Genomic DNA, 12,366 nt, shown 5'->3' with positions numbered 1-12,366 from the left:
TGCAGCTTCTGCCTTATTCCCTGGAACACTGAATGCCACGTAAAAACTTTAAATACCCTGAGGCTGCCATGCTGGAAAGGCCACCTGTAGGCTCTCCTAGCTGAGCTGGTGCCTCAGCTAGGATGTTCGTAAGAGTCACAGAAGAAAACTATCCCCTAAAAAGAATAGTCCAACTGAGAGAAATAAGGCAAGCCTAAGATATTCCTCAACCTCAGTAAGTAGGCCCCACCCAGAAGACCACATTCACAAGTCCGGCGTCGATTTGCACCAGGTCTCTGCTGTCGTGCTTAGATCCTACACCTGCTGGTGACTGAGGACACATGGAAACCTAAGGCCACATGCACTTTCACAAGTCTCTGTACCTACCCTACACGTTTTCTTACCTCCTACTAGACAACACAGCTTAGATTTAAACCTTTTCTATAAATCTTCCTGTTTCTGACGATGTAATAACATCTTGTTCTTTCTCATATACCTTAACGATTTCTAATGAGTATCCTTGTTTTCTAACACTGATATTTAGGAACAGAAGGACCACATATACTCATGTCTATAGGAAACTTACTACCACACAGTAGTAGGGAACACGATTTGACCTGTGGTCAAGTCAGCGCGGTATACTAGAATGGTAAGTAAGAATATTAGAAGTTTAGGCCTAACTATACCATTAACTAGCTCTAAATCTTTGTGATTCAGTTTCCTGATTTATAAAGTGAGGGGATAAGATTAGATAATCCCCGTCAATTCTATGATACCCCATATATTGTACTGTGAATTTTTTCACAGCAATCCCAGCTTTCTACTGCACAAGTGGCTGAACTCTGAAATCTAGAAATCAACACATTTATTTCTGTCATATTATATGATTCTTCATACATAAAACATAAGAGATGTATTTTAACCCTTCCTAAGGGTATAAATAATTCTAAAACTCAAGTCTTTCACCAAAGTCAAATTATAAAACTCACTAATCAGCTCAATAAATTACTTGACCTTTTAAAAAGCTTTGTTAGAACAAAACTCTCCATTGAATGCTTTAAGGTTTCTAACTCCTACTTCTTAGTCAGTCTAGTCCTTGAACACATATTCTTTATAAGATCCTAGCAAATAAAATCATGTACCCTCATTTCCATATTGCAACAAAATTACCATTTGTACTGTCTGCATAATATCCCATGGAGTTGATGTACTATGGTAGTTTTAACCCTTCCCTACTGTTAATTAGATCGACTCTGATTTATTGAACTATGCACAATGCTGCAGTGAACACACCTTTATACATAATTTTTCCTTCTTTTGGATTATTTCCTTAGGATAATAAGCTACATAAAAGGATATTCACATTCACAATTTTTGAAACAAACTGCCAAACTGCCTTGGAAAAAAGTCTATCACTATACCCTGCTGCCCATATGAATGTAACAGCTTCATATTATACCAGCAAAAATTAATAGGTACTTCTTCACTGAAGTTTTTGTATCTACGTTTTTGAGAAATTATCATGTAAAATACTGTTCCACACAACTTATTTATTGTCTCTCTTGTATTTGATTTGTCCATTTACTTACTGATGCCTTGGTACTATAAGTTTTTGTCTGACCAACCTTTTTATAAAACCTAGAATTTCTCTTTCCTTCATATTTTTTGCTTACCTGTTTTTAAGATGTGCCTCCAGATCACAGCGTTGCATGACATCTTGGCACACTGAAGAAAATGGACATAACACTAATAATTTGTCCAGAAGCTTATGAACTAGAATACTAGACTTCTTACACAACTTAAAGTGGAGTCTTTTCCGGTCCAATGGACAAAAGTCCTTCTCCTGTAAGAAGTTTCTGAGGCACTTGCAGCAGAACGTGTGTCCACAGGGGGTGTCTAGTGGCTGCAACAGAGGCTGAAGGCAAATATGGCAGACCAGGTCGTCATCTACTTCATTCTGGTAATTGTATAAGTGGTTCTCTCTTGTCCAGTGCTGCTGGCCACATTCAAAACACAGAGGATTGAAGGAGGAAGAGGAGGTCTGCTCCACAGACACCATCTCATCACTTGTGGTTCCCATTCTGAATCAACCAAAGCAGGTTCTGTATCCTCATACGTTAGACTTCCACTTCAGGTATGGTTTCCTTTAACGGGCACTGATGTATTTGACTAAAATCAAGGTTTGTTCTAGATAAACAAAACAAATAAAAAATGTAATTAATATCAATTGAGGGGGGCCAAAAGTTATCAATATAGTATCACTAGTTAACCTCTTTTTTAGGTAAAAGATAAAATAAAATTTAGACCAGGTGATAAATTAGTCATAAAAACCTAACTAATTTGCTAGCTGGCTAAGCTACTTGGCTGCATTGCCAAGTTCTTGGTGAAAAAAGAACTTGTGATTAAAAGCAAAAGATGCTGCATATGGTGTGACATAAAGAATCAATCTGTTTTACTGACTGAAATCCTCCAATACTTCACTGCTCAATGGTAGTTTTTAAAGCCAATTAATCTACATAGCATGCTAATAATGCAAATTGAGGTATATTATGCAATACATTTGCATCTGTCATCCCAGTCATGGTTCTTTGCTTCTGATTTTATGCATTTACATTGCTATACCAAAGACTGTGTCTTTGAAATGTTGTCTCAAGGATAATTCAGTGTCTATTTAAAAAATGACCTTCGCCCTGTACTATATTTGGAAAAAGTGAATTTCAAAATATGTATGATTTAAATATTCTCTATCTAGCACAGATTATAGAAAGATAAACTACACAGCATATACAAATAACATCTGTGCAAGCTCCATAAAGTGCAATACTATTTTAAGGCATTAAAGGAAAAAGCCCACTGTAATTCAATTAAATCAGTAAGATGTGTTATAAATAACAATTCCACCTCATATTATTCCACACTTTGATCTGTTCTTGCTTGCTCAAAACAGCAATTTGTGTGTGCGTGTATGTCTGTCTCCTCTCCAACTATAAGACTCTCAGAACAGCCTCTCCAGTTTAGTGCAAGGCTAGCAAGGAATGCTCCCCTCCAGTTCCCCAGAAGCACCAGGGGTTAAAAATCAACTCCAGAGGCAGCAGCTGTCTATATCTGCTCTTCTGTAAATATTTATAGTCTCTAGTATGTGCTAAACATTGAACAAGGAGACAGGAGAGGTAGGGAGAGGATACTTAAGAAAACCTATCATTAAAATTCAATGTACTCCAAGAAAGCCATGTGCAGGAGGCTATTATGTGAATACAGAGAAAGATGAGGAGAACTGGCATCTAACTCAAGTTTGGCTTTATAGCTGGAAATACTTTCAAAAGGGGAAAAACATGCACTGCTGAGTTGTGACAGGGTGTGTCGGTCAAACGGAAGCAGACAAGGGCCCCTGTGCGGAATCTCAGGGGCTTCAGAGCACCTGGCACACTCAGGGAGTATGCAGCAGGTCAAAATATCCGAGGCACAACGTACTCAGGGTACCAATATCATCAAACCTGGGTCTCCCTGCCACAAGAACAGAGAGGGTAGGATACCATGTCAATGCTCCCAACATCTGTTTCAATGAGAAAATTCTCCTTCCATCACACATACGTATTATTTTATTTATTTGGAATTTTTATTAGAAAAACAATATTAACATTTTAACAAAGTCAACAAGAAGTGCCATGAATTACGAGCAGGTGGGACAGGATTCAGATGGGATGGCTGACATTCGATAAACTGTTTTTAAAAACTACTTAATAAAATAACAACAGCAGCAGCCTGTGATCTAAACTCCTATCAGTACCAACATTAAGAGAGCAAATGCTTCTTGTATTTTGTAACTTACAAGGCTTGTTCTTTACCCTCTGGGCATCCTAACTTTTCAAACATCAGTGCAAGGTATGTGAGATTAAGAAGAGAAACAGCATTTATCCCACACAGACAGACTAGGTATTTTAATACAGAATGCCTTCAGACTCTTATTCCCCACCCAATTAGCAAGAAAATTCACATATCCTTTGCTCTTCTTTCTTTGTGATAGTGTTTATTCTAATTTTTCTTTTCGTCAAAAAAAAAAATACTGCAATTCTAGCCTCCCACATAATGACTAAGAAAGCATTTCTCTTAAGACTATTATGTTTTAGTTCTTTTTTAAATCTCTAAATAACTTTTAGTTTATTTTCATTTTATCACAAAATCTTTCCATGAGGAAAAATAACATTTTCCCATTTAAAATACCAAATAAGAACTGCATTATCTTCCACCCCCGAAATACCTCTGTTACCATGAAACAAACTAAAGGGACAAATTCTCATGTGTAGATCACTAGCATGTGCATGTAAGTACGATTAAAGAACTGCAAGGCTGTATAGCATAAGTACTTAAGAGCACATACTCTGGAGCCAGTCTGTGAGGGTTCAAATCTTCGCTCTGTCACTTACTAGCTTTGTAACCTTACTAAACGTCTGTTTCCTTCTCATATGTAAAATGGGGGTAATCATAGTGCCTATTTCAAAGGTTTGATATAAAGAATAAATGAACGTATAAAATAATAAATGAGTGTATAAAATAGTGCCTGGCACATAATAGGTGCTATATAAGTATTAGCTATTATTACCATTATTAAAGATAAAGAAACAAAAGTTCAGACAGATGTTACGATTTGTACAAAGCCAAACAACTTATAATTACTTGATAAGAGATAAGGAAATCTAGTTCTTTCTTGCTTCAAAATTACTCAATAGTCAATTAAGTAATTGTAAGAAAGAGGAGAGGTATTTCATGAAAGCCTTGGTTGTATGAATTTTGTAAGGACCAAAGGCAGCCTGATCCTGTCTTTCTAACCCCTAAACCCATCCCTCTACTCCCAACCCAGGCAGATGATTTCATTCCTTCTGAGTGTGCAAGTCTAAATCAACACCTAATACTACTTCTCATACTAAACTGTGAGCTCCTTAAGAGCTGGACCCTCTCACAGAAGAGCAGCTCAGTAAATGCTGAATGACCACATAGGTGACAATTTACTTGTGCACTCTTACTACATTTAGGCGGCCAGAAGTACACCTATGTTTATAGGAGGATATGCCCATGTTTATATATAATTTTGATTTCAGATATTCTATGAGCAAAATCTGAAATATTAAAATACAAGTTAAATAAGCAAGTCTTAAATATTTTTCATAATATAAAGGTAAAATGGAGTATAATGTGTATCTTTACAAACTACATTGTCTGTTTAGATAATATTCCACTAATAGTAGATATGGAAGTTATTAAATTGGCTGAGAATATTACAACACATTTTATTATTTTTTTAAAGATTTTATTTATTCACTTGAGAGAGAGAGAAAGAGAGAGCAAGCTAGCAAGCAAGCATGCAAGCATGCACAATCGGGGGAGAGGCAGAGGCAGAGGGAGAAGCAGACTCCCCGCTAAGCAGGGAGCCCACCACAGGGCTGGATCCCAGGACCCAGAGATACGACCTGAGCCGAAGGCAGATGCTTAACCATCTGAGCCACCCAGGTGCCCCGTTCAACACGTTTTAAATAATATCTTGAAAAATAGCCAGTACAATAGAAAGGGAGTAAGAAAACACTGTTTTCTACCTAACTCTAGTTATGAGTAACAGGCTTGCTCTTCCTGGTTTATGAGATAAGAATACCCTGGTGCATCATAGAGACTCTCAGGAAGAGCTATGGTTTTTCAGAGTTAGTTTGCAAATTCCAAAACTATATATTATTCAGATCATTTCTCTTGGGTTGTTTTTTTTTTTTTTTTTAAGATTTATTTATTTATTTGAGAGAGAGTGCACAAGAGAGCAGGGGGAGAGGGAGAAAGAGAATCTTATACAGACTCCCTGCTGAGTGTGGAGCCCGACTAGGGGCTCAATCTCACCACCGTGAGATCATGACCTGAGCCAAAATCAAGTCAGTCGCTTAACCAACTGTGCCACCCAGGCGCCCCTCTTCAGGTTATTTTTAATTCAGATTGAAGGTGTCCTCACGGTCCCTAACCCTGGAGATCCAGCCCAGAAAAAAGGCCATGAGCTAAAGATTCCCACCAAAGTATGGTTAGATGGGAAACCCCTAGGGTTCCTTTGACTCATCAACATCAAGAGTCTCAGGCTACTCTCTCAAGTGTCCTCCTGGCAAATTCCTACTCAAACTCTACTTGCTCTGTAGAACCCATCAGCCTCCCTCCTACTCTTGGGTACATCTCCCTTCCCTTATGCTCTTGCTGCTCTTTACACATACCTTCATTTCAGCAATTACTACATTTGCCTACTTGCTTATCTGTCTTCGCAGCTCTTTGAAGGTAAAGATAACATCTTCTTTATCTTTTGTATTCCCCATTCTTGGCACATATTATGCACTAAAAATTTTTTTTGTTCTCAGGCTCATACTTGAGCCTGAAATGTTTCAGAGTCCTGAAATGTATAATATCACTATATAAACATACAGGAGAAAACCTTGCAATTTATGGCACTGCAAAGCAGGCGATATACTGGACCTTGCTCTATGATAACAAAGAATGAGACGTAACTTCCTTTAGTCTTCAGAAGTCTGAGAATTTTAAAGTTATTTTTTTACTTGATATCAATACAAGAAAACCCTCTTACTGTATATGTTACACATCAGCTTTGATAGTACCTTTGTATAAAGCAATGGATGTCAAACTTTTACACCTAACGATCCCTTTATCCACTCTGGACAAGTTTGGCAGTTCCTTAAAAAACTGGCATGCAACTACCATACAATTCAGCTACTGCACTCCTGGATATTTATTCCAAAGAAGTGAAAGTCACGCATAAACCTACAGCTTTATTTGCAATGGCCCCAAACTAGAAACAACCCAGACGACCTTCAATGGGTGAGTGGGTAAACAAATCATGGTACATCTGTACTGTAGAATAGTACTCAGCAATAAAAAAGAATGAATGATTATTGCTACACACAACCTGGATGAATCTCCAGAGAATTATGCTGAGTGAAAAAAGCCAATCCTAAAAGGCTGCATACTACACTATTCCATTTAGAGAACATTCCTGAAATGACAATGGAATTAATTGTTTAAATATTCATTTGTTAATGAAACAATAAACCCATTACATGCCAGGATTTTTATGAAAAATAACATTTCTTTTTCCAAAATAAAGATACAGTGAGAAGAGAGGCCATTGTTTTACATCTTTGTAAACCTGGAGTCTCAAATCTGCTTGTTTTCAATCTGCTGTGAGATCACATGTATCTTCTGGAAACTCCATTGGGCACTCATGAGAGAACGACAGTGAGAAAGGCAGATAATGTCTTAGCATTAATGGGAAAACAGTTTTGACCTTGTGGACCCAAGAGAAGAGAATAAGGGACCCTGAGTCACACTTTGAGAAAAACTGGTACAGAGCACTAAAGGGTTCTGATACCCTTTTTTCACAAGAAGCACCAGTAATAACTAACACTACTTTTAAAAAAGACAAAAACTGAAAAAGGTAAAATGTTGAGATGAGCCTGTACTGAAGAAGTCTGTCTTTCCTGGAATAAAGTTCTTTCCCCTACTGGAAGAAGCACGTCTAGGTATTTAGCTGTATAGAAATACTTAGCGTGCTAGATGACAGTCTTAAATAAATTCTATTCCTTTTTTTTTTTTTTTTTAAGATTTTACTTATTTATTTAACAGAGAGAGAGCGCGCACAAGCAGGGGAAGCGGGAGAGGGAGAAGCAGGGAGGCCGACTCGGGGCTCGATCCCAGAACCCTGGGATCATGACCTGAGCCGAAGGCAGTCGCTTAACCAGCTGAGCCACCCAGGCGCCCCAAATAACTTCTATTTTTAATCAAAACTTATTTCCTATTGCATGTCACTAAGAAAACTACCAAAGAGCAGTTTCCAACAATTCCACATATATAATTCTCTCATTTTTCTACATAAAACTGTAATTCAGCACACTTAACTACTTGTCTATCCCTTCTCATGGTGTTTGAAAAACCATTTTAAAATTCTTAAGATGCTACTTGTAGTAACATGTACCCTACTTAATAATCTAGACAATTAGTAAGCTAAGCAAAAAATGCTAGAAGCTATGAAACTTAGGCTCTAAGCTCTACGCCAGCTGGGTAACTAGGTCACTATGCAATTAACTCTTTCATTCACCAAATGTTTATCCAATGTCTGCTACGTGCTAGTATATCATATATATTCTGGTGCCTTGGCTTCCTGTGTATAAACTATCAGCTTTGCCTAAATACTAATTGATCTCTCTCTCTCTCTCACACACACACACACACACACACACACACACACACGGAGCTAAATGTAGTTCTAAAATTTACGATTCTGTCTTTTTAAATTTAATGAAATGCTCAGTGATGTGTCATATTTACCTGTCAGTCCCAACATTTGTTGTTGTTTTTGGTAACTTCAAGATTTAAATATTCTACAAAATGGAGGTTAAATTGTGGTGAGCAGAGAAATAACCAACTGAAATGTCCTTCTACCTTTAATCTTCTAATTTTGAACCACTAAGCTATGATGAAAAACTTTTTTAAATGCAAAAGGATAAAGGCCAAAATCAAATTGCATTACCTTCCCATGTCTCAGAGGTTCAGACAGTGATACTAAAGCTGTATTTTTAAAAAATCATACTATATTATGTTACCTTAGAGTAATTTAACAATAGAATTGATATAAAACTATTTCGAAAAAGAAACATACCATATGGAATGCTAAACATGTCTAGACAGCTAAGTATCCAGACAAACCTCTGCCAATAATTAAAGACCTCTGAGGAAAGAACTTTATTCCAGGAAAGATAGGCTCCCGCAGCACGTGGTTTCTTCCCAACAGCACTCCTCACCAGCCAGCTGAGTTGGGGCAATTACTAATGTCTTAGAGAGTGTCACAAATTCCTAAGTGTCGCATATACCTAAAAGATACAGGGCTGGTGGTGAGAGAGAACTACAGTTTTCACTGGTTCAGTTTTATTGCAGAGGTTTACCTGCTGGCTATCATTTAAATGCTTCTATTACATTCAAAGGCAAGGGTTCTCATCTTAATAAATTAAATCATCTGTTTTCTTCTAAAGGATGAAAACTTTAACTTCTTGCACAGTACATATAGAAAACATTTGTTTCCAAGTGATAATTTCTTAATTTTAAGGTCTTTTAAAAAATCTCTAGTTTCAATGATTGTAGATCACAATTCCTCCATTAACTCAATTATCCAAGGGAGTGAAAAGCATCGAAGAAGCCCCTGGAGTTAGTTTGTAGAATTTGAGACCTGGGTTCAAAATTTGGCCCTGCCCCTCCCTCACTCACTAGCAATGTGACATCGTGATGTGCACAGCACTTAAATGTCCATAAATCTCAATTTCCTTATGTGTAAAATAACAATGGTTTCTTGCTTACACACAGGATTAATGTGAAGCTAAAAACGTCACATAGTTGGAAAGAAAAAGAAAGTACAACAGGGAAGATAGTACTGGGAGAAGGGCAGTTTTTTAAGTGGGGTGATCAAGAAAAAGCTCACTGTCAAGGGACACTTCACTTAAAACCAAAAGGAGTAACTAGAAAGCCACACAGGTACCTGGTATAAAAATGTTCGTTCCAGACAGGTGCAATAGTAAGTATAAAGGCCCGGAGGAGAGAATGTGCCTGGTGTGTTCACTGAACAGTAAAGTGGCCAGTGTGGAAGAAATGCACAAAGCAGAGGGAAGAAAACAAGTCAGAGCGGTAACAGGGGCTAACTAAATCTTGCAGGGCTTATAGAACTTTGGCTTTTACTTTGATTAAGTACCTTAACAGGATCACCGTGTCTGTTGTGCTGAGAACACGGTGAAGGGGGCAAAAGCAGAAGCAATTAGGAGCCTACTATTTCAATAGTCCAAGCAAGAGAGGACGGTTGAAAGAACCAGGTGGGCATGGCTGAGATCATGAGAGGAGACTCAATTCTCGATGTATTTTGAAGACAGACCAATATGATCTGCTGATGAATAAAATGTGTGCATGGGCTGATGGTGGAGGGGGGGAAGTCATAGATGATCCCAAGGTTTTTGGTCTAAACTAGAAAAACAGAATTAACATAACCGAGATGCAAAAGTATATCAGAGAGTAGGTTAAATGGCTCTGCTCAAGTTTGGACATCTTAAGATTGAAATGACTATCAGATCTCCAAGTAGAGACCCTGAGCAGGCAGGTAAATATACAAGCCCAGTTCAAGGGAGAGGACTGAGCTGGTCATATAAATTTAGGAAGCATCAGTGTGGAAAGGAAAAGTGTATAGATAGGAAAAGATCACCAAAGGAGAGAGGATGAGTATAAGCAGAAGAGAGGTCAGGGGACTGAGCCTTGAGACAGTCCAACATTATAAAGTCTATGAGATAAGACGGGACCAAGCTGAGGCGGAGTGGACACTGTAGTAGGAAGAAAATTAGGAGAGTACTGTATGCAGAAACCAAAAAAAGTGCTTCAAGGAGGAGAGAAGAACTGACTGTGTTAAATCCTACAGGCAAGTAAAATAAGATTAAGACGGAGAAATAAGCTTTGGATTTAGCAACATGGAATTCACCAGTGACCTTGATATAGAGTTTTGGTGGAATGAGAGGAAAAGCTTCCTGGAAAGAGTTCAAGAGAGAACTGAAAGAAAGGAATTTGAGCACAGACAATTCTTTGGAGAAATTATGCCATATGGAAAAGGGGGAAATCTTGAATTCTGGGAGGAATTGAGACTATCAGAGGTCAAAGCAAACCCCCCCCACTTTAACAAAACAACATTTTTCCCCTCCACATGTTCAAGTTTATTATTGTATTTATATACATCCTTAATTCCTTTCTTCTTGCAAGAGATCTCCCCATTCCCTGTCTGAAGGCGAATTCCCCACCCCCGACCTGGGCTCAGTGTCCCATACCTTTTGGCAACCTCTGTCATGTTTCCTATCTTTCTTCAATCTCTCTCCCCTCCACATGAAGTTCATGTCTTAACAGCTTTAAAAATGAAAACAAAAGATTTGTCTACAATTATTACCCTTTCCCCCACCTTCGTTTCAATATTTCTGACATGTAAGACCATCAGTGCAGTCTCCAATTCTTTACCCAAAGGGCTTCCATCTCCATCAGCCTAAGACTGGTTTTGTTGTGGCCAGAACTAACTGCCAAATCTCACGGTCACTTCTCAGCTCCAGCTTCTGCTTTACTTCCAAAATTCTGACTCCTACCAGCAATGTGTAAGCATGCTAACATCTCCCAAACTGTTCTAATCCTGGTTAATTTTATTCTTTTTAATATTTATAAATCTGACCATTGAAAATACAAGTGTAATATCTAATTTTTCCTTTAGTTTGCATCTCTTTGACTCTATATGATTATTATACTTATTTCTCTTGTGAGCACCGCTATATCCTTGGCCCATTTTTTTTCTATTGTAGTGTTTTTCTTGACATGAACTTGATATATTGAGGATCAAAGCTCTTTATCAGAATTTAATTTTTCCCCAGGCATCCTGTGTGTCTGTGTGTCCACTGACATAGAAAAGTCCATTTTCATGTAATTGAATACATTCGTTCCTTGAAAAATTCTTCCACTACTCCGCTCTTCCATAACAAGATGATAAAGATGTGCCTCTATTTTCTTTATTTGTATAGTTTTTAATAAAGTGATTATCACATTGTTCTGGTCAGTATATGAGAACAGATCTACCTTTATTTTTCTCCCAATAGGTATTACATAATTGTCCCAGTTCCCATATATCTGACTCACACTTATGTTCAAAAACCATGTCATTATTTCCTTCTAAATGATCCTAGTACAGCACTTCCTAATGGCACTTCTAGACTCACAGCACCCTATAACTAGAACCAGAGAATCCTGTTTCTTTCTCACTCTTCCTCATTTTCCACACCCAGTCAACAAGTTCCCACCGACTCCCCCTCCAGAACATGTTACTTGTGTGTCTTCTACCCTCCATCCATCCCACTACTACTCCCAAATTAGACTGCAGTTATTTGTTGCACCTGTTCTTTTAGCCATCACTCAAAAGGGTTTCCAGGCATGCTCCTCCTCTCCTAGCTACCCTTTACAACACTAGCATCCCCAAAACAGTGATATTATTTTCTTCACATTCTTCTGCAGCCCCCAATTGCTTCTACAAAAGGAAAGCCAAATTCTTCAACCTGGCACTTAAACCTTCCAGATCTGGCTCCTCCAGTTTCATTTCCTGACACAATTCTACACATTCCACCCTTTGGCTATGCCAAACTACTTACAACTTCCTGACCACAGCATGCTAGTCCCTCTGCTTGGAATGTCCTCTCCTACCTTGTTGGTCTGCAGATCCCCTGTCCATTTAATGGCCAGCTCAAGTGAACCCTCTGGCTACAAAGCTATTTCTCATCCACCCAAACAAAATCACTCATTCTG

The 12,366-nt window shown here is 38.1% G+C and overlaps 1 protein-coding gene across 1 annotated transcript in view; it reads right to left on the bottom strand.

The window, feature by feature from the left end:
• Nucleotides 1–12,366, bottom strand: part of LNX2 (ligand of numb-protein X 2) — a 59,017-nt gene that overhangs the window by 33,340 nt on the left and 13,311 nt on the right. Inside the window, exon 2 of the mRNA XM_021678250.1 lies at nucleotides 1,653–2,166. Within this exon, the coding sequence (XP_021533925.1) occupies nucleotides 1,653–2,059 (407 nt within the window). The 5' untranslated portion in view covers nucleotides 2,060–2,166. The remainder of the gene's footprint in view (nucleotides 1–1,652; nucleotides 2,167–12,366) is intronic.

This window comes from Neomonachus schauinslandi, chromosome 3 (assembly GCF_002201575.2).
Source record: "Neomonachus schauinslandi chromosome 3, ASM220157v2, whole genome shotgun sequence".
Classification (NCBI taxonomy): domain Eukaryota; kingdom Metazoa; phylum Chordata; class Mammalia; order Carnivora; family Phocidae; genus Neomonachus; species Neomonachus schauinslandi.
This window is presented reverse-complemented; position numbering and strand designations above follow the sequence as displayed.